The following is a 24,532-nucleotide window of genomic DNA, read 5'->3' as shown; positions in this document are numbered from 1 at the left end:
AAGCAAGGCATGATATCTCAATACCGTCTTTGGGTCGTCCTAGTCGTATGGGGCGCCAGTATCCCATGTCTTTCAATACCTTTTCCCACTTGCGGATGACTTTGTCTAGGACGAGGTTGAAAAGAAGCGGAGATAAGCCGTCACCTTGTCGGACGCCAGTTTTAATCGGGAATGGTTCAGAGATTTCCCCCATGAATTTAACTTTGGAGATAGTGTCAGTGAGTGTTGCCTTGATGAGGTTGAGGGTCTTGGAATCAAGCCCCAGTTCCTCAAGAATAACGAAGAGAGACTGTCGATCAACCGAGTCGTACGCTTTCCTGAAGTCAACAAAAATGCAGATGACCGGTTTGTTCCTCAATGCTTTGTATTTAAGTGTTGCCTTCAAGTTGAATATTTGTTCTGTACACGAGCGACCAGGGCGGAAGCCTGCTTGATATTCGCCAATACTTTGTTCGAGTTGTTCTTGCGTTCTCTTCAAAAGGCAAGCTGAAAGAATTTTGTAAGTCACTTGGAGAAGAGAAATGCCCCTGTAATTGTTTACGTCGGTCTTATCTCCCTTTTTGTGTAATGGGTGGATGAGGGCGCACTTCCAGTCCTGAGGTAATTCTTCCGATTGCCAGATATCTGTGATGATTTGAGTGAGCTCCTTGAGGGAGTTAGGTCCAAGATTTTTCAGAAGTTCCGCAATGATGCCATCTTCTCCGGAGGTCCTATTGTTTTTAAGTTTCAGGATGTGGCCACGGATTTCTTCCTCTGTCGGTGGTGGAGATTCTGGGAAAGTGTGACTTGGGGGTTCTTGAGGGAATCTTGTGAGGGGCTCTGGACAGTTGAGGAGATCAGCGAAGTAAAGTGCTAATTCCTGACAATTATCCTGATTACTGAATGCAAGTTTTCCATCTGATCTTTTGAAAGCCAGGTTTTGAGGAGCATACCCACGGACTTGTCCTCCAAATTCCCTGTAGAAATCTCGTACATTGTAGTTACGAAAGTTGTCTTCAATCGAGTCCAGTTGTTGCTTCAAGTGTTTTCTCTTGACCTGCCTGATGATTTTGGTTACTCGTTTTCTAGTTTCATTGAAATATGTTTGGTTTTCTGGTGATTTCTTGCTGTTGTATTTCTGGAATGCTTCTTTTCGTTCCTTCAAGGCACGTTCACATTCAGAATTCCACCAAGGGTGTTTAGTATTCTTTTTCAGGGGAATTTGCTCTCGAGCTTTCTGGATGATTTTGTTGCGGAATTTCTCCCAGGTGCCTGCATGTTCCCTTTCCCACACTTCTTGCAGATTAGTATTTCCAATCTGTGTCGTATCAAACTTCGGTATTTGTGACCTCTTATGATGAATTTTCTTCGGGGTGAATCTTACTTTTATTCTCACTAGGTAGTGATCGGAATCGACGTTTGCTCCTCGGCGTACCTGTACATCGTGTACCTCTCTCTGCATGGGATGAGAGATGGCAATGTGATCGATTTGAAATTCACCGATCCCTGGAACGGGAGACCTCCAGGTCTTCTGTTTCCGTGGAGATTTTCTCAGAGAAGTTGACATGATTTTAAGATTGTTTTGTTGACACAGTTCAACGAGTCTCAACCCGTTTTTGTTAGTGAATTTGTGAGCAGGGAATTTGCCAACAGTTTTCTGATGTTCTTTTTCTTTACCAATTTGTGCGTTAAAAGTCACCCAGCAAAATTTTTGTATCCTCTTTTGGAATCTTCGCCATGATTTTCTCAAGTTTAGCCCAGAATGCATCAGTTTTCTGCGGTTCTTTTTTATTGTCCGCGTTAGTGGGTGCATGTACATTCACTATTGTATATTTCTTGTTAGCACATTGGATTTGCATTGTCATGAGCCGGTTACTTATGGGAGTAACTTCTTTTATTGAGTCTACAATACTTTTATGTACCATGAAGGCCATTCCTAGTAAGGGAGTTCCCTTACCAACTCTCCGCTCCGTTTTACTCTTGAAGATACGGTAGTTTCCATAATCAGCTGTGTCCTCATCAGTGAATCTCGTTTCCTGCAGGGCAAGTATCTGAATTTTCTGTTGATCTAGTTCTGTTGCAAGATTGTGCAATTTACCAGGTTGGATTAAGGTATTTACATTGAACATGCCAATGTATGTGAAGGTTTTGGATGTTAGTTTGCCAGAGAACTCCGACTTTCTCTGCGTTCGTGATTGCCTGGGTTCCCCAGAATCCGAATACCCAGTAGCCGTCTCATGACGGGTGGATTGGTTACCACCTGGGGTAATGCTGATTTTACTCTCACGAATCATCATAGCTTGTAATCAAAGATTGATCCAGTGTTTCCACTGGGAAATTAGGACCAGGGATTGCTAGTTCCTGGAACGTAACTATACAGCCGTACCTACTAGGTAAACAGACGCTGACCACTTCACCGCTCGATCCGAGTCAGACGCGAGGTGGATTTTATTTTTGGTTCTTCCGCCCTCTCAGCCATTGAGACTTATGTCCTCTTCTGCCATCGAAGCCGTTGACCACAGTTCTAGTTTCCTCAGTTGATCCGCGAGTGCTTATTTGACTACGTCGTATTCACACTTGTCCTGTATATCTACAGGAAACTTCCCTATTAGCCATTGGGACGCGCCGTGTCGGGGTTGAGAGCCCCATCCCAGTGTCTCATGTAGGGTTATGCTTATCTCGTACTTAGTTCGGAACTAAACCCCCACGTGAGCTGACCAGGTAATAATGCATTATGCTGACAAATTGAAAATTATTATATTTCAAGTGTTTTATTAAATGACAAAGTAAATGTAAATTTAGACACAAACATTTTATTTCTTTTTAAATGTAAATAAGGACATAAGCTCCAAGAGCAGAGCAGATTTAAAATTTTAGCACATAGCGACTAATTTAATAGATTTTATTCATTTATGATTTGAAAATTTCTATTTTAAAGTCTGTAATAAATGATATAGTAAGCAAGTATAACTTGAAACACAAAGAAATATTTTAACAATTTCAAGATTTATATATAATTGTTCTGTCGATAAATATATTTGTACCAAGTCCAAAGATTATTGACGTTTTGGCACCGCTGAAGAAGAGAGTAGTTAGCTCTCAAAACATGTACGGTAATTAGGTATAATAAAATGTGTAAAAGTACTGACAAAGCGAGAAAGTGTTATATAGAAATAAGGCTTGTACCCGCTACGAAGCAGAACCGCTGTTCTTCTCTGATGTATTACGTTGGAGGGTCTTGTATTATTTTTTTTCATTTTCTTCGTCTCAAAAAGCCAGGGGGGTCTAATACGCGAGGAGTTCTAATACACGAGTAAATACGGTATATCGTTTTCAGATATACTGTAATTAAATACCAAGCAGAATGGACATGCGAGTTAAAATGCTAGAGCTATGAAGCTAAGCTTTGCAATCGTGAGACATGTGGGTGTTAACCCTACCACCAGCTGTCCTGAGAATGGTTTTCAGTGGTTTCCCATTTTCACTTCTAGGCAAATCCTGGAATATTTCCTATTCATAGGAACTCCTCAGAAATTTTCATTCAACTTCATATATTTCATTTTCATTAGCTCAACTCAGGCTGGCATAAGGAAGGGCGCCTGGCCTTAAAAACATGCCTCATAAATTCATCTCACTTTATCCTTGTTCCTGTATCAATAAACAGGACTAAGGTGTGGACATACATAAAAAACTTATTACTGTAAATATTTTCTTTTTTCAGGTATTTACCAGGTGATTTATGTTGGTTTTTTACCCTCACTTGGCTGCTAGATTTTGCAATACCATTTTGAGGTAGGGAAAAATGTAATACATGAAGCTTGTAGAAAACGTAATCTACAAAACATTCGGTAACCCAAATCGTATTTTAATGTGTTTATTTGTGACCTTGTCTATTTTACTCATCTTGCAAGTACACTGACTTAGCAAATGTCATGGGATAGTCACTTAATAGCGGGTGGGGCCTCGTCTGGGCCTGCCAACTGCAGTGAGACGCCGTGGAAGTGAGTCAACAAGTCCCTGGTAGTCCTCTGGACACAGCTGACACCAAATCGTTTGCAGAGCGGCCGCAATGCTGGTCTGTTCGTGGTTCCATGGCACAGAGCCTGCGTTCCAGGACATCCCAGATATGCTCGATAGGGTTCATATTGGAGCTCCTGGGTGGCCATGGCAGTCGTTGGACCTCCGCTGCATGCTCCTGGCAGCGCGTTATCTTGAAACACCGCAAACCGTCAAGGCGCTGGAAGGCCAAAAATAGGTGGAGATGGTTTCCAAGCAGCTCAACATACCGCGTACCATTCAACGTCTCTTCCAGAACAACTAGGGGGCCCATTCCATACCAGGAAAATGCACCCCAGACCATAACAGAGACACCAGCGCCCTGGACCACACCTTCGAGGCAGGCGGGATCCATCGCTTCATGTGGTCTGCGCCATACACGGTGCCTCCCATCGGCATGGTGCAGTTGAAATCGTGATTCGTTCAACCATATCACGTTATGCCATTGTTCCAGTGTCCATCCCTGGTGACTGGCGACAAATGCGCGTCATTGTGCCTGATGACGTTAGGTTAACAGTGAACCCCTGTGCGGCGCCGACTCCCATACCCCATAGAACCCATGTTCCTACGGATTGTCCACCGGGAGACGTGTCTAGCACGGCCTGTGTTGAATTGAGCCGTAATTTGTTGCACGGCTGCCCGTCTGTCACTACTGACAATCCGTCTCAGATGTCACCGGTCACGGTCATCGAGGGTGGCTGGACGGCCGGTCGTTCGTCTGTTGTGGACAGTGACACCCGCATTCAACCATTCATGATACACCCTGTACACGGTTGATCGTGTGAAGCCGAATTCCCACACCACTTCCGAAATTGCACTTCCCATCTGTCGGGCATTTATCACCATACCCCGTTCAAACAGTGTCAGCTCACGACGACGTTCCATGTTACACCTGTCACATGCACAGCCACTGCTCACAAGGTCTCCTATAACAACTGCCGCTGGCACAGGGGGCGTGTGGTGCGCAAAAAACACACCTGCGCATCAGTGCTCCGCTATCCCATGACATTTGCTCAGTCAGTGTATTTTCCACTGAAGATGTCCAAAAAGAAGGAGAAATATGTCCTGACACTTGTTAATTGCTAATTAAAGAAAAATTTAAACAATTTTTTTTAGTATTGTAAAGGTGGAACCTTTGACTGTGCCTTAAAAAAGTATACAAAACTGGAAACAGCAAATTTTTCTACAAAACAAAAGAAAAAAGAGATAAATTAGGAAAACAAAAACTGATTTGAGATTTTCTCCAGTTTTTTCAAACTAGTGTCACATACACAAGCTCACCAAGGACAAAAGCTTGTATTTTTTTATTGGGGGACCAAAACATACAACATAACAAAAAATCAGATCTATTAAACCTTTTGCATGGTACAAATACCTGTTTCCTGGATTAATGACTGACGGATATCTTCAAACAGTATGCTATTTATTTACATAATTAAACATAATTTACTTCTCTATTTTGGTTTAATATAAACAAAAAACTGGTTTTTTTCTTTTTTTCAAATTGACAACTTTGTTCTCTCTCTCTCTCTCTCTCTCTCTCTCTCTCTCTCTCTCTCTCTTTCTCTCTCTCTCTCTCCTGAAACAGAATGAAGATTCAATGAATAAATCAAATCCTCACAGACTGAACAAATTTTATCCTATAAAACGACTCTTGTTTCCAACAATTTCTCAATAACTACAGGTTATTACCAAAGAAGCAATGACATACCTGAATATGTACAAGCAACATCCGGTGATCTTGAGCCTCGATTCGTAGCAAATCTCCAAGATTACTGTATAGTTCATCCCAAACGTCAAATGGCCGCCATGGAGGTCCCCGTTCCGCAACAAAGCCTGTGAAGAACATGCAGTCCAGGACACGAGTTGTGAAGTCACAGTCCATAAGCGCACGTTCCCCAAGAAATGCAGCCTAATGATCAGAAATTATTTCAATTAGTTATTAAGTGCAATTAACTTTTCAATCAATGCAGTCATGTAATATTTATTTATTTATTTATTTATTTATTTATTTATTTATTTATTTATTTATTTATTCATTTATTTATTTATAGGACAGCTGAATCAGAAAGTAATGAAACCTATTAGAGGAAAAAACATTCCAGAGATGGTGCTGATAAAACCAGATGACCTCTATAGAGAAACTGAAGTGACAGATGGTGTAAGTGATCATTAGTAAAAAATAAATGTGATAGACGGGAATGTCATAATCCACTACTACAGTATTACACAATAACATATGGTTGATAAGAGAGGTTTGGGAAAATTTAAAAAAATCTATTATGATAAATGAAAAATGCTAAATAAAAATATAAACAGCCTATGGGGTTGGTTTAAAGCAATTGTTGAGGAATGTGAAAACAGGTACCGAACCCATCATTTCCAGTCATCAACAAAACCCCTAAACCTACTAGCCACTATAGCCGAGAGCTAAGTTGATAGACACAGCGCAACCATTTTTGCATCATTACTTGATGAACGCCCTATTTCTTCACTTCACATTACATATCCACCAGGTGACAGCTTTGAGGCTGGATTGCAATCTTTGCAAGATCCTAGGGGGAATTTTGAAATGTATCGAGAGCATTTGTGGTTAATTTCCAAATCACAATGACTATTTAGGATATAATTAAAACTTCAGTTGGTAAAGTGGAATGCCAAATAAATTATAAGGAATTACCAAATTAACAATTCTCTACAGGTCAAAGTTAGAAAAAATTTTGTGTAACCGTGGGAAAATTTCAGAACGGAGGGCGCTATGAGTTTGGCTCGTCATGGTAGGAGAAATAATTTTTTTCAACCCACACTTCAGCTTTTAAGACCTGTTAGAGGTAAATTAAAATTATGGAATTAGGAAATTCGTGGTCTCCAAATTTTTCTGAATCTTTTGAATATCAACTATAAATATGAGACCCATGGGATAACAGTTGTCTAATGTGATGCAACATTTATATAATTTTCTCACGCCGAAACGCAGACATTTACTATGATTGCTGCGAGAGAGTCAAGAATTCTATCATTGGCAGTTCAGGAGTTAAGACCTATGTTTCATCTTCGTCCCTTATTTATGTGTGGACTGTGTTGAATACTCAAGATTGGTCATGGTAAGAATGAATACCAGCCTAGAAGAAGAATGGTAAGTACTGCTGGAGTGTGAAATGAAATAAATACTCATTCGTGTGAATGTAAATTTATTGTGTGTTTGGCCCTGGGGAAACAGTGTAAAATCAACGGCATATATCAGCGCGTGAATTAAAGTATATTCCTCTTGCCTGTTAAATTTGTTGGATGGCATAAATATTAAAGTGTGAATAATAAGTGAATTGATAATAAATTATATGTTATAAGTGTACAGTGTTTTATATAGATATCCTATTAATGTAAGAATCTCCGAGAAGAAACGTGTGAAATATTATTGAAGATCTACATATAGATATTAAGTATTAAAATGTTCAGTGTGTAGAATGTAAGAAATAAAATGAAATAATGTTAGTTAAGAATCTCTGAGAAGAAATGTGTGAACTGAGTGTAATGTGTGTCAACATGGTGCATTAAGCCCTAGTTGAGTGCTAGGTGGAAGGCAATGTCTGACGACATGCCATCATTTAGCAAAAATCTAGGTAGATGACATGATTTGTATTCTCTGAAGTGTATTCTGCATCATTATATTCTGTGTAAATAAAGGCCAAAGTTTCAGGCCAATAGCTTATTGTTTTTCCTTGCTTTTGAGTAAATATTAAGTGCTGTATGGCAGAAAGATGTTTTCGTGTGGTCAGTAGTGACAAGTTTGCACAGTGTTTATGTTAAATGCTGCAGTTTCAGATAATTATTTTAAATTGGATTATTGGAGGTGTCAGGTAAAGATCAGTTCTATGCCAGTTTTGTCAATTTATGTCACCTATTCAATACATTAGAAATTTTAAACGTTTAGGAATTTATTATTATTTCCATATGACACATGTTTCGCCCTTCTTTGAGGGCATCAGTCATAGCACTACCTCAAGGCATAAATCAGGTACCTGATTTGTAATTAAATTGTAAATACTAAGATACAAAATTGACATATTACAGTGGGAAAGTCAAGAGAAAAACAATGTTCAGTGTTGATATAGATAACAATATATCAGCCGCTGGCTGTAAATTATCAGTTGTTAAGTATAACAGCGTCAAATTGTTAGGGTATGTCCTGCAAAGGATGACTTAATATTAACATGGGGCAGTTTAAGGGAAAGTGACCTGTACTAATAGGTAAGACCACAGGGTATTTGACAGTGTCCAGCAGCAGCGGTCCATATGAAGTACTGATGTTATATTATCAGAAATGCTGGTAACTGTTACTAAAATTTCATTACGAAACAGTGTTCATTGAGAAAACAATGTTCATTAAAAAATGGAGTTTATAGGGGTTATATTAACTTATTTATAGACACAGTAGTCGGCACCAATGCATAAAACTGTAACTACTGCAAGCTATTAAAAATATCAAATGAATGAACGGTGAGTAAAATAAGTATAAATACCAAGACTGGGTGCCACCTGTAAAACAATTACAGGAATATATAACTATGTAGAGCAATGAGCAACTCCCTCTCTCAATGCGACGGTCATCAGGCTAACGAAGCTCCTGACTTACTTTATAATCTTACCTGTTTACCCCTGAAATTAGATGTGGGTAGCATGACAGGTTCATCGTCACTCCACTGATAATAAGATTTACTGCAAGTTTGATACCTTGACTTTATTCCCAAAATAATAAAAAATATATAATAAATACCACAATAATCATCACTTGATGAGACCCACTCCCGACTGCTGTCCACAAAGGCAACTTACAAACAACTACGACCAACATAAATTATTACTTGACAAGACCTACTCGTTTGTCGTTTACAAAGGCAAATATACACACTACTACCAACAACAAAATCATTACTTGACGAGACCTACTCGTTTGTCGTTTCAAAGACAAACAGACACACTACTACCAACAACAAAATCATTATTCATTAGATATACATTTCTTAACATACCTCCAGGTAAGAGTCTCACTACACTCTCCACTGTTAGAGAATAAAAATAGTATTCTGGTAAAGAAAAGTATGACGACTTTCTCTACGTAAGGATGCAACCTTCTTTCCGAAGAGCATCCTTAACCTTATTTACACACTTCTTCATCGACGTCTTGAGTCCTTCCCGACTGCCGCACAGGTTAGTGTGACGCCTCACGTTTCTCCAACTGAAACTGCATACTCGGCCGACGATTTCCTTTACCAAGAATTAGCTCTGTGCACAACCACACATCCACTACCAAATGTAGATTCGGTATGCATCATCACATCCACTGTACATTATCTCGTAGAAGAATTATGGTCTAATTATTATACAGAGTTGGAATTACAAATAAACACTTAGTAGCGTCTTTTACATAACGGCCACCAGAAACTCGTAGCAATTTAGTGTGCTCACTCCGTAGGTAAAATATACTTAAGAACAATAGAGCATCGCCTAAGAATCTGCACAAAGTAGCTCATGCGCGCCGGTCCGAGTGAGAAACACACAGAATCAAGAACACAAACATAACCAGAAACAGAATCAGAGTCAAAGTCAGAATCAGAGTGAATTGCCGCACACGCGTAAATACTTATATAGGCTTGCTGCACGTGGTTATAGCGTCCTGAAAAGTTTACTAGTAGCAACGCTCCCACAGGCACTTCTTCACGCGTCACTCAGTCAACCCAACCTCGCTTAAAACAAAGCCCTCGTATTGGCTATCGTGCGTCTGATGTGACATCAAACGTCCACTCACGTACATCCACTCCAATCTTCAACCTATACTACCTGGCTGTACCCCGTGTTTCCAAGCCACTTTGTTGCAACACATTCAACTGACTTCAACCGTCCTTCCCGATATAGTCGCTGTTTTCCCGGTTGCACAATCCTTACGGCTAGGCCATATTTACAGACTCTTACCCAAACGGAAATTTATACAAAATATAATGATGCACATATGCAATATTCCCTAACTACACATTCTTCTTATAATATTATGTTTTTACATTCTAAATAAACAAAATTACACGACATTCATGACTTTAACATTACAAATTATTTTACGAAATTTCTTAACCTAAAATTTGGGGATCGTACTTTCGTACGGTTACAAAACCACAGGGTATTTTAGCAGTGTCCAGCAGTGGAGGTCCGAAGAATAATTGACGCTGTTCTATTAGAAAATCTTAGGAAATTATAAAGTTTTTATATATATATATATATATATATATATTTACATGGAAGCAGTTTGGGGAGAAAGGGTATAAAGTGTCTGACACCAATGTTCATAACAATAATTACTGCCGTTGGTTGACGATCACAGTTTGACAGGGCAACTACAGAGTAATATTTACATTATTCTATTGAACAGTTGGGAAATTACAAGCTTATAATACATATTTACAAGGGAGCAGTTTGGGGAGAAAGAATACAAAATGTCTCGCACTAATGTGCGACACATTATTTCTGCCGTTGGTTGACGATTACAACATTAACAAGGCAACTACACAGTAAGACATTTTGTATCCTTTCTCCCCAAACTGCTCCCTTGTAAATATGTATTTTAAGCTTGTAATTTCCCAACTGTTCAATAGAATAATGTAAATATTATTGTGTAGTTGCCCTGTCAAACTGTGATCGTCAACCAACGGCAGTAATTATTGTTATGAACATTGGTGCCAGACACTTTATACCCTTTCTCCCCAAACTGCTTCCACATAAATATATATATAAACTTTATAATTTCCTAAGATTTTCTAATAGAGTAGCATCAATTATTCTTCGGACCACCACTGCTGGACACTGCTAAAATACCCTGTGGTTTTACGCATTGGTCCCGACTAATGTGTCCATAAATAAGTTAATATAACCCCTTTACACCTCCATTTATTAATGAACATTGTTTTCTCAATGAACACTGTTTCTTAATGAAATTTTTGTAACAGTTACCAGCATTTCTGATAATATAATGTCAGTACTTCATATGGACCACTGCTGCTGGACACTGTCAAATACCCTGTAGTCTTACCTATTAGTAAAAGTCACTTACTTTCCCTTAAACTGCCCCATGTTAATGTTAAGTCACTCTTTGTAGGACATACCCTAACAATTTGACGCTGTTATCCTCCACAACTGATAATTTACAGCCAACGGCTGATATATTGTTATCTATATTATCACTGAACATTGTTTTTCTCTTGACTTTCCCACTGTAATATGTCAATTTTGTATCTTAGTATTTACAATTTAATTACAAATCAGGTACCTGATTTATGCCTTGAGGTAGTACTATGACTGAAGATGCCCTCAAAGAAGGGCGAAACATGTCTCATGGAAATAATAATCAATTCCTAAATGTTTGAAATTTCTAATGTATTGAATAAGTGACATAATAAACTTTTTAGCATCCTACATATAGTATCTTCAATACAGATCAATAATGATATTTATCACTTGTAACTTAGATTTTATGGCCGTTTGTCCTATTCCTCACGTGTATTTATTTCTCTATTCTCGAAATTCAGTTAAACAAATTTCTCGATTTCTCGAAGCATACATTTCCTCCCTTGAAGCAAAAAATACTCTGTAACTCAAATGTTGTGCAACATTAACTGTGCAATACGGCATTTATGGTTAACAAGTAAAGAAAGGGTTACAGTCAAGCTGGAAACTAATGATGGGAACCAAAAAACTCGAACTTCTAGTGATCGGCAAAGCCTCGCTATTTCTCGGGTGTCAATTACCGGTCACGTACAAAAGCAAGCCCAGAAGTCGCGGATGACAGGCTCCATTTACGAAAGTTGGCTGCGTGGTATTGATGAGAAGTTTCAACGTGAAGGGAGGAAAAGTTAACCGCAACAAACAGAAGAGACTAACGGATTTTTTTTCCAAACATTTTAACGGAGCTATGTTTCTTGTTTTACTACTGTATGTACTGTATCCTATCTTCTAAAAAGTTGCTGTAAAAAGTGTTATAATAGGGATGTAGGCAGAGAAAGTTTACTCCAGAAAGCGCTCGTGTATTACTGGGTAAGCGCAAGGCGACTGTCTTGTGTTCCTCCCAGTCAGTTGCGAGAAATGTATAGACTGTAACCGAGTTTTCTAAGCTAAAGCGGATTATATCTTCTCTAATTTTACTCCAAGACTATATTAATTGTACAAGTATATCCCCTAGTATATTATGGACGATTTTCAGCGTTTAAGCGCTAAACAGCTGTAAAATGAGCTAAGGACCAGAGGCGCTAAAACTAGCGGGAGGAAGGAAGTATTAGTACAAGAGTAATTACAAAATTCTAAAACACTTTATTATCCAAATAATGAATAGGAGTGAGCATGCCTTTTCCTAAAGATTACAATTACTTGAGTATTGTACATTGATAAATATATATATATATATATATATACATCCACAAGACTTAAATCATATATAGAGTTTTAAATACGCGCTTGCACCACTTACTTATAGATTTTGATTCATGTATTTTTTTATGTTGATGCCTTACATGAAACTGCAGATACAACCTTGTCCACCACCAAAGGCATGTGAATTTCTTGAGTTTCCCAGTGCCAGTTCCTTTGAAGATTTGACCATGAGCCATAAGGTGAAGATCACTATCACAAATATGCATTTGATGGATAATTTTGTATTTAGAAAATCGGAAATAGATGGAGCACCTGTTTCCAACTACAAATCATTGTGTGATGCTGGATACAGACTTTTCAGCGAAAAGTTTGTTTTGTTTATAAAATGTTTATTTCTATCGGGTGAAATTCTAATATGCAGTGCTGTGAAATCCGAGTACAATAAACATAAGACCTATAATGTGAAGCTTATTTTATGAGTACCTGGTGACATTATAGGAGGGGAGTGTGAATGTGTTGCTGGAGCAGGCCCCAAGGCAAGTTGTACGCATATTGCTGCTGTATGTTCTCCAAGACTGGTATTATTCAGTGTTCAGAAACCTGTACCCAAAATTTACAAATTTTTCACCATCCCCCCTTCCAAACAGTTGAGGCCAGTTAGCCCTATGAAAGTGGAATGTTTGCCCTTGGAACAAGTTTTCCAGGAACCCTGCCATGATGTTAACCCATTGTCAGGATTTAATCAGCCTGGATATCAGCAATATGTTGAAGGTATTGTGAAAAGTTCCCAACATAAGCTATCTTTTCCTTTTTCTCTCAAACAAGAACAGGTCAGCTGCTTTGATGTCATTCACGACCACCATTATGGTATGGATCCATGTGCGACACCGGCTATCCGATATTGCCCCACCATATGTACCAGATATGAAACTTATGAAACCAGATAGATTTACACCTTTGTTGTGTTTGCATTTTTGTATGTAGAAAATGTAGCTTGCTGTGCTGTAGGGTTCTTGGGTTTTCCTATTATAATCTCAGTTGCATCAATTATAACTCTAGTCGAGGGGTATTTCTGTCTAAAAGCAAGGGGGCTGTTTTCAAGGACAGTTTCTCTATCAGGCCAAATGTTCAACTCTTTAAATTGGAAGTACATGAAATTAGTCCAAAAATTAAATATTCTCTCCACAGTAGTTTTACGGATTCCAAAGTTAAGGCCTAGTTCCTGGTCAGACTTGTTGGTCCTTAGCTTCATAACCGTCAAGAAGAAACACAGTCTGGGTTCAAGAGGGAATATCTGTAAATTGTATCTGTTTTCTCCCAAAACAGCAAACACCGAATTAAAATGCTGGATGTCTACAAACCCTGTAAAAAGTAATACGGCATCAGAATTATTCATTATTTGCTCAACAACCAAATTACCTGTAATATTTGTCTGAATACTGATGTCTTTGAAAATGGGAGTCATAAATGTTACATTCACATCTTCGGGTATATTCAAGATTTCTTCCCGTGTGTCACCTGTGGTGGGACGGAGAACTGGAAATAAGCATTGTGTTTTGTGAAATTATATTATTCAGTTCGGAAAAGCAAACTATTTACATTTTATTTTAAGAAACCTCAAAAATAGAATCTGGACTCATGATTTTTTGAAAATCATTGATTATAGTATCTTAATATGTTGTTTTACCTTTTTTTTTTTTTGGACAGATCAAGATATTATTTGGAACTGTAAATGAACATTGCAAGATGCATTTAAATTTTATGTAGTTGTATTTTGTGTATGTCATTTAAATTAATTTTAGGAAGTGTGAAGAAAAGACATAATGGCGTTTTAATGTAACTTGAAGAATTTATTGAAAGTAATTTTTTTCCAATTATTGTGCAAAGAAGGTATTATCGTTTTATATTCTGTACTTCAAGAATTGTAATATTGTGTTTTAAACGCATGCGGTACATAACTCTTGGAACTGTAGGTACTGCACGTGGAGAGTTAAGGTGATGCAACTCCTCTTGCTTCAGCTAGTTAGGAAAGACCATATATGGTCATGTAATTAGATTGGCCAGAATAATGAGCTTTCCAATTGGCGAAAAACAGGAATCTAGAGGAATTCAGTGTCCTATTGGTTGTTTGTGATCTACCCATTTCCGGCCTCCCGCCAGCTCGCATGTGTGATGGGATTCACCCATGTCTTTTCCATCCGACCACTCTCGTGAGCGCTTCGCGCTCAAGGACTCTCCTCGGAGAATCCTTCCCCTTCTTGGTAAGTGCTATCTCCATGTTTTTCTATGTTGTTGATTTTGTTTAATTACTTACAGTGGTTTGGTATTTTCTCGTTTAATGTAACCTTCTATGTTTTAAATTCAACGTGTTGGAGTTTGCCCTAGATTCCATTCGTCACTAATTTCACTTTCTGAATGACTTTTCTGAAGACAGTCACCTGCATTTTATTTTTGACAATACATTGTAATTCAGTATCACCTTACTATGTTAAACTGTGTGTTTTACAAATTTACTTAACACATCGGTGACGAGCTCGGAAAATCTCGTAGTACGCTCACCAGCGGTAGGTGACGGGCCCTGAGAAATCTTGATTTTATTCACGGCATTGTTTTTGGTCTTCCTGTGACATCTCTTGACCATATATTGAACTATTTCGAACTTGCACATTGAGTAGAATAAATCGTAGATGTATATCTGCCACTTTTCTTTTATTCACGGCCTCTTTTATTCTTTGATTTAGTTTCGAAACGTCGACTTTCTTTCTGCCAGTTCAGTCAATGACAAGATGGAGCGCCCGCGGAATACGGTGTTAGCTGACGACGATAAGAATTATATGCCGATGATCGTTCAAATGGATATAGTGATAATAAATTAGTGGAAACTGAATGTGAGAGTGATAGTGGAAGTGATATTCAAGCCTCTACACGCCATATTTTACCTAGTGTGCTTATTTATTCAAGTGACTCTGACGACGACAACAATGTAAACATTAATGATGTGTTGTTGAATTAACACGCATTTGCTTGCTTATCTTAGATATGTTGAAGTACTACTAGGGGCATTGGTTGAGTACTCATACCAACTTTAAAGATAAAATCTTGACTGGTTTAATATTTATGTACATTTTTATAATCAAGTGCACCCTAGTATGCTTAGTAGAAAGATGTCTGGTCCACAGGGTATGTGACAAGCTCAAGCATCCGGTCAGCAATGTGTTAAGTATCCTGATTATATCTTTATTTCGGTTTTATGGATCTGTATCTTTTGTAAAAGTCTATTTAAACATCCTTGGTTTTAATATGTTAAGTATCAGCTAATCTGCAATTCTTTTATTTGTTTCTTTTGAAGTTGTATTTTGTTAACGTTAATAAGTAAGAGTTTGAGGGTAATTCTCATGAACCTTTTCTTCCCCATAACGTCATACCCTCCCATGGACCTCATAGGGCTCCAACACTTTCCACAATCCTTCCTTAGTTGTCACTGTTAGACCTGTAAGTTATTACCTTGCATACGTTTAGATTTTAAGTTAACCGTCAAATTTCCTACCTTAAGTGTGTGATCGCCACAACATTGAGATTTTCCTATTTTCCCTATTCATATGATTAAGTGTCAATACTATTATTATTTTTCTATTTGTACTTTATTATTATTTGCTCAAAAGTGACTACCTTCCAATTGGCGAAAAACGGGGAATCTAGAGGAATTCGGTGTCCCATTGGTTGATTGGGATTTGTCCATTTCCAACCTTCTACTGCCTTCGCGTGCGTGATGGGATTCATCCCCGTCTTTTTTTTTTTTTTTTTTTTTTTTTTTTACGTCAAACCGACACAGATAGATCTTATGGCGACGATGGGACAGGGAAGGGCTAGGAGTGGGAAGGAAGCGGCTGTGACCTTAATGAAGGTACAGCCCCAGCATTTGCCTGGTGTAAAAATGGGAAACCACGGAAAACCATTTTCAGGGCTGCCGACAGTGGGGCTCGAACCTACTATCTCCCGAATACTGGATACTGGCCGCACTTAAGCGACTGCAGCTATCGAGCTCGGTCATCCCCATCTTTTCCATCTGACTGTCCTCGTGAGCAGGTGTGCTCGAGGACTTGCTCCGCCTTGGGTCTCCAGTTCCTCACGGTAAGCGCTAAGTTATTGCCTTACATTAATTTAAATGCATTGTTGTGTTTCGGACCTTTTCTACTGAAAGTAACTTCCATAAATATGTAGAATTTTCTTTTGTGTGCCAGAGTTTCCTCTAGATTACCAGATTCACCGTAATAGAGTTTCTGTAGAACTTCGCTGTTAGGCTAATCCGTTACATGTTGTCTTCGGACGCAAACATTTTCTGGCTCAATGTTTTGTTATTACAGGTAAATGTAACTTTCTCTTTTGAATAACGTATTGTATTAATTTTGATTCTTTCGAGGATGCCTCCATTCACTCTGAGAATCCTTGATAAAAGTTTTTCGCATTCATTTTAAACATTAATTGTCAACTTCTCTGGCATTTAAATGTGTCCTTGATTCGTAATTGTATCCAATTTGTCAAAAGTGTTAAGTATCAGCTGCTCTGTCATTTAACTTTGTTTCTTGTAATTTTTCATGTTATTTTGAATATACAATAGAAGTACTTTATAGCGAGAATTCATAATAGCGAAAAATGTACTCGCTATAGTGGATTGTCTTTATATCCGATTTTTTGTAAAGGTCGGGAAAAACCCCATACACATTAAATTCAGTATGAAATGGCTATCAGTTTGTTCAAAATTCGATTTTTCGCGGATTATATCCACACTTCGGCTTACTTGTTTGTTGTTTTTCGAAATCCGATACTACGTGAAAGTGTGTGTTTAATTTTGTTCTGAAAAATAAATATGAATGTATTTCTCCGAATCCAAGACAACATCCACTTTTTCCTTCAAAAAAATTTAATCAGGCTTAAAAAGTGCCGTGTAAAATCATATGGATGTCTTTTCGTATACAGTACGCATTTTTAGACTGTCAACGCCGAACATTGGCTTTAGTTATGCCGTATTTTTTGCGGCTGTACAATTATGCTTTATTTCAGCAGGTTTAATAAGCATTAACTTAAAATTGGTATCATAATATCAAAGGGAACTCGTCGAAAATTTGCCGGCAATACACATTCTATGCGTCTCTACAATACGATGATCCACCAGGAAAATATTCTTGCTCACTACAAAACTGTTACTTTCACTCAGCGTCAGATATAACTGGCTGCCGCTACACACACGTCTTGCTTGCCAGATTCGGCCAACTTCAGCGGCTAGCGATGTATAGGTCTTAATCGCGGACTTTGAAAGTCAACGAACAAGTTTATTGCGCCGCGGTATGGCAGTTCCGCCCATGCATTTTTGTGCACATACCTCACAATTTCATCTTCAACTTCTTTAAAGCGTCCTTGTTGCAGCCCACTGAATGCATTTTTTGTGCAGTACGCATTTTTAAGCTATCTTTGCATTCACGGTAACACTGAATATGGGCTTTAATTAGGCCTATGCTATATTTTCTTGCGGATGCACAATTATTATACATTTCTGAGTGTTTAATAGCCATTAACTTAAAACTGGCCTCATAACATCGACGAGAACCCGTTGAAAATTTTCCGGCAATACCTATTCCACGTATCTTCACAATACGACGATCCATCACAAAAATATACCTGTTGTCTATAAAACTTAATTTTACTAAGCGTCAGGTACAGCAGAGGCTGTATAACTCTGCTGCTGATAGCCGTGGCCTTTCTAAGAATTCAAAGGCTCGCATATTTTGATGCCATTCTGCAGATTTGAGAAACGTTTTAGTAGAGGATAATAGAATGTCATTCTCTCTTCACTATTTTCCAAGATCCAGTGACGTTACACATAGGCACTGTAAGACCGGTCGCCGTGGCTAGCGATATAGGCCTACAATAAAGAGGCGGTCATTTATTGTCAAAGAGTTTTGTGCGCGCGCGGGGGTGAAAAGAAACAGCATGGTTACCACAGTAGTTGCCAGTGGTGTTCATTACTATCAGGTCGCGAATGCAAAACGACCCTTAATTTTTCACACGAGGTTCTGAGAAAAAAACGTCGTCTTGGATTAGAAGAAATACGGTATCACTCCAGAGGCTTCTGTGGCAAACATTTCAGTTTTCTTTTTCAACCGGCATCACCTAACCTAACCATATATGTATCATGGAAACCTATTTAAAACGCATGTAGAGAAATGATAACCTCCTTGCTAAAATTGACATGGGAATAGCTTTCCAAAATTTAACTAGTCGCGAGAAAATATAAACTACCCTCTGAAATCAGTGATAGTACCCTACCATATCTTGAGGTGTATAACTTTCTTACTTAATTTCAGTATACGGTATACCATTGAAATTAAGAGATCGTTTACTTCAGCCTTTATTTTTAAAGAGTAACAACTGCTATCGGCCAAGTTATTTACCATTTATCACGAAAACGCCTTGTCCTCTTTCATTTCGAATTTTCTTTTGAGAACAACAGTCGATGGTTATTACTAATCGACTCCAATATCGCCTTCAAATGTTAACGAGAGAGCTTGCAAATGCACATAGCGCGAAAACTATACTGTACCGAAGATGATCGATCGCATTTTGTGGTAAACATTTCAGTTTTGTTACTCAAATAGCGCCACATATTCTAACTTATCTGTACTATATGTATGATGAAAACATACTTCAAGCGGAAGTAGAGAAATTATAACCTTCTCGCTATAAATTTACATGATAATAGCCTTTCCGTAATTTAACGGACGCGAGAAAATATAAACGAACCTCGTAATCAATGACGCACTGTCTTACCTTGAGGTGTAGGCCTATCTCATTCTTACTTAACTGCGGTATTTAGCATTAAAATTAAGCGATCGTTTATTCAGCATTTATCTTTAACGAGTTAACATGGCTATCGGACACGTTATTTACGCATTCATTACGAAAACATGTTCTCCTCTTTCATTTTCCTCGCGGAAGAGCAGTCGACGGTTATTACGAATCGATTCTGACATTGCCTTCGAATGTCGATGAGAGAGCTCGCTGGTGGGCATAGCGAGAAAACGATACGGTACCGAAGATGATTGATCGCATGTAGTATAATGATTGGGTGCATAAATATCGGCAACGGAAAAAATCTAGCGCGCATAATCGCTCGTAATAACGGATGAGTCAGTGATAGGGTTCTCGTTGTAACCGAAGGATAATACACAGTTTAACATAGGAATTTTGAAGGGACGGACAAAAGTTATCGCATACCTGCCAACTTTTAGAAACCAAAAATAGGAAGATTTTTTAATTCTTGGATTTCATCACATATATTCCACCACGGTCTACGTGAAAAAAGGTCAGGATAAAAGGCATACTTATCTACAGTTACAATGCGAATTGACCATTAAATTTAAAATCTTAAACTAAGAAAACATAAAAATGGTTACAAGAAAATTTACATAATCGCTCTCATTTATGACACGAATAATATTTGTCACACCGACACACGCAATAAAATGCATAATACTGTATTTTCTCGCGTAATTAATGCACTTTTTTGACGAAAAATACAGGCAAAAACTTCGGATGCGATTCAAGGAATTCCGATTTTTACAAAATTATTTACAATTCATTTACATGTAAAAGATACATCAAATATAATACAAACGCAATTGGTTCAACTCATTTGCAGTTATCGTCATTTGGCGTAAAATTCCGGAGTGAGATTCTTTCTGAAAAGTCAAATAGGGTACATCAGATAAGTTAGACACGTGGGTTTGAAGTACCGACACTGGAAAATATTCTTCCCATTACGAGCTGACAATACGACCTGAATGACACGCCGGCAAAAAGTAAAAAAATAAAACTGTCAACCACGAGAAGGGCCGGGCATCGAAGGAAGGAGCCTGTTACATTACCCCCAATACCGTTAGTATCCAATCTTGTACGAGTGACGTGTCCATCCACCCTTTTTCTTGAATACGAACGTGGATCACTCGCGGAAATTTTGCTTTAAGCATTGTTTTTCGTTTTACAACAATGTAAGGTGCAAGCTTTCTGCCATCAGCTGTTACAGCAAGCATTGCAGTACATCGTTGTCTTTTTGCTTCCGGTAGCACGTGCGATTACACTGTATGTTCCTTTCTTATCGATTGTTCGACTTTGTGGTATATGGAAACTGATTGGCGTCTGACCTGCGGTTCCTATAAGGGAGATCAAATATTCCCTCACTTTACGCTTCTCAATCACAAAGCGATGAAAATGGTTGAAATCATTCGTCACTTTTTGGCATAATGTTCTTTGTCGAAGAGAAAGTCCATTTCTCTTCATAAAATTAATTCAGCCTCGGCTAACCTTCAAATACGAGACAATGATTCCACGTGCCGCGGCTATTTCTCATTCTTTAAAATGCAGCATTTTTGTGACAAACGGCTTATCCAACATTGCGTAACAAAATCATATAGTTAAGCAGATAATCCTCTACTTGCAGAAACTTGCCGCTTTTTTGGTCCGCGAAATGCTTTGCGAGACTTGTTGGCCGCTTGAAGTGCACTTCTGTTACCGCGGTAGCGCATGCTTCATTTGGACATTGAAAACTTGCTGCCTGCTGCTCTATTCCCGTATGTTTCGGCGTAACTGATCACTGCAAGTTCGTATGATGTAGTATTAATCGAGGACTGTGGACTGACAAACAATTTTGAGATCACAGAATGTCCCGTACGCGAAACACTCATAAAACTAGTGCAGTGGGATTTCCTGCCGGCTAATACAGCATGTTGCCCGGTATTTGGAATGCCCGCTTTCGCAATAGGAAGCCTGCTACCTGAGTAGTTGGCATCTTTATTTCGAAACGCATCCGGAGCTGAGTGATGGATGTTCGAAGTTGTGGGTGCGTCAAATTCCACTTTGGACCCAAAAATATTGGGATGTGTAAATTAGGCAAGGGCGTCGATTACGGTACGCGAGAAAATACGGCAGTTTCCTTTAATAGCCGGTAAAATGAACGGAAATTTATAGGCATCTCTAAACACTTGGAGATAACGTTTGTCATATTTTTTGGCCATAACTAGAAAAGAAAATACCAGAAACTGTCACCGACACAACCCCTTAAAAACATTCAACACATTAAAATTATGCACTTAAATACGCGAAACTACCACATACAAAACAATTCAATATGTCCCATACATTATTAACATACAACTTTGACACAGGGGGGAAGCATAGAAATGCAAGGAAAAACACGTGGCCTACAGCTCCGACGAAACTACGCACAGAAACGATGTTAACAGCGCGCGCACAACACAATAACAAACTCATTCTTTCGTCCCAATTAACTGAGTCGTTAGCGCGCGCTAGCCTCTCGCATGCAGGACGATTGCCGCCCCAAATCCCCAGCTGTATAAAGCGCACACGCTGCTGTGGTGAGCGGGAAACACGATACACGAAGGCGACGGGCGAAACAATCACGAAATAAAGCATCAAATACGCTTGAAAATTAGGTTTTGTAAATTACACAAGCACATAAGAATTTATCCTTTATTCTAGGGTAAGGGTATTGACAGTACTAGAGGTTATATTAGTCAAAAATCGGAAGTAAAAATAAATCGGAAACCGGAAGATGAGCTAAAAACCGGAAGACGAGCTAAAAACCGGAAAGTTTCCGGGTAAATCGGAAGGGTTGACAGGTATGTTATCGTTATAACGGGGTTCTCGTTATATGCCGTACTCGCTGTAGTGGACTTCTACTGTAATGAGTTTCGAGGTGGATGATCGCAAACCTTTCCTGCTCCATAACGGCATACCTTCTCATGGACTTCAATAGGGCCCTAACATGTTCCACAATCCTTCCTTAGTTGTTGTTTATTAGGCCTATTTCCCTTGCATATGGTTTGATTTTGCGTATTTATAGTCTACCGTCAGTATTTCAAATGTGATATCACCGCAACATTGATCTTGCTCTATTTCCCTATTTATTTTATTATTTTCCGAGTTCATTTTTATCATTATTACCTTTATTGGTTTTATTATTATTACTTTGTGTATGCGCTACCATCTAAAAGCGGCTACACCGTACTTCAGGGCCTATCAAACGCCCAAAATCTCATGCATGCAAATCGAGACGCAAGAGCTCCGTGCACTGTTCATCGGTCCCGCTCGGCTCGTACCAACGCTTCGTCTCTGGGCTACTCGGCTAAGCTCTGCTCGGATTTGGAGCGCTACGGAGCAAGTGAGGAAGAGGGAGACGGGGAGCGAGCTTGACAGGCGTGGGGAAAGAGAGAGAGAGAGAGAGAGTGCTATTGCTCCAAATCGAGAAGTGGGAGTCTGCACTCTGGTCAACCAAGTGAAGTCGTCTTTTGCACCGTGCACAGAGCACGCACCAGGATCATGCATCCTGAGAGGCCCTGCCGTACTTCAATGGGGATGATTTCTGCAGATTCCGATATTTTAGGCTTATCGTGGTAATCCGGCAATTTTCTGGTGTATGGCCTCTTCCTTATTTTTGTTGTGTTCGTGGTCCACGGAAAAAGCGACGGAACAGTACTCGGTTTTAATCTTGCTCTCTCACCTTTAAATACAAACACATAAATTCAGTAGTTGATATCAAAATGCCTAATCACTTTGTAGGTAGAAAATAGGAATTATTTCCGTTCGTAAATCGCATTCCCAACAACGTTTTCGTGAAGTCTCCACGTTGAAAATGATGAGAACACACTTTAACATTTTCCGTCAGATTCTTCTCACCGAATTTTCCGAATTTTTTCCTTCTAATAGCATGTAACCATTTCTTCCTTATTTCTTTATTTTGTGGAAACTGACGAAACGAAAACAGGCTTCCCTGATTTTTGCAAAGAGGAACACTGCAATAGCTTGGCATAGTCATGAAAATAACAATTTAAACAACTTAAAGTTATGGATATTAGTGACATGAGTACACAGGAAACAAATGAAAAGCGCCTTGCGCTTTCCCCAGTACAACAGCAGTGCGCTCTGACGGTGCTAGTTCTATACATCCCTATTAGAGTGACGCCGTAAAATAGAGTTTCTTTGTATATTTTTTAGTACCGTTAAACATAAGGTATTCAGAAGAAGCCTGTAGATACGTATGATTCAATTACGGTATGTGCTATACCGGTACATGCTCGAAAACGGTATTCTCTATATCTCAAAATTTCGATCACTCGAAATAAAATTTATCTCCCGAGGTGATTTGCATAACAGTTTCCTTTATTAAACTGTAAAATGAACAGAAATTTAATTTTATAGTTATCTCTGAACACTTGGAGATATTGTTTGTTATGTTTTTTGGCCATAACGAGAAGAGAAAATACCAGAAACTGTCACGAACACAACTCCCTGAAATACATTGAACTCAAGAAAATTATGAAGTAAGAATAAAGAAAATTGCACTGAAATACACAAAACTACCACATACAAAACAAATTGGTATGTCTCATACATTATTAAAATAAGAATTTTACACGGGGAAAAGCCCAGACCTGCTAGAAAAACCACGTTGCATACAACTCCAACGATATTACGCACAGAAACAATGTTCATAGTGCGCGAACCACATGGTAAAAACTCATTCTTACGTCCCGATTAACTGAGTCGCTAACTTCTCTTGCTTGTAGGATGACTGCCCTCCCGAATCCCCAGCCGGAAAGCACACATGCTACTGTAGCAAGCAAGAAACACGATACACAAAGGTCACGGAGGATACACTCGCGAAATAAAGTATCAAATAAAAACGCTTGAAAATGAGGTTGGGTAAATTACACAACCACATAAGAATTTATCCTTTATCCTAGGGCACGGATGGCGAACCTATGCCACGCGCGTCAGTAGGCAACACGCGTAGACGATTTCATTGGCACGCCACATGAACATATTAACTTTTTTATACACGTCTTGTACTATATATATCTTGTGGATCGTATAGTCATAATGTTCCACGTGTAAGAAACAAATATCGAAAATCTAAACTCTAGTTCCATTCGGAAGCGCAACACTGCAACTGATAGGTCCGGAAGTCTAGTGTTGATGCGGCCAGCGAGCCCTTCGCTCACCCACATCAGTC

At 38.8% G+C, this 24,532-nt stretch overlaps 1 protein-coding gene across 1 annotated transcript in view; it reads right to left on the bottom strand.

Moving 5' to 3' along the window:
- The window catches only part of Sbf (SET domain binding factor), an 851,001-nt gene that overhangs the window by 707,578 nt on the left and 118,891 nt on the right, over nucleotides 1-24,532 (bottom strand). The window contains exon 8 of the mRNA XM_067143032.2: nucleotides 5,747-5,947. Coding sequence (XP_066999133.1) covers nucleotides 5,747-5,947 — 201 coding nt within the window. The remainder of the gene's footprint in view (nucleotides 1-5,746; nucleotides 5,948-24,532) is intronic.

The sequence above is a fragment of the Anabrus simplex genome, chromosome 3 (assembly GCF_040414725.1).
Source record: "Anabrus simplex isolate iqAnaSimp1 chromosome 3, ASM4041472v1, whole genome shotgun sequence".
NCBI classification, from domain to species: domain Eukaryota; kingdom Metazoa; phylum Arthropoda; class Insecta; order Orthoptera; family Tettigoniidae; genus Anabrus; species Anabrus simplex.
Note: the sequence above shows the minus strand (reverse complement) of the source record. Positions and strands in the feature narration are given on the sequence as shown.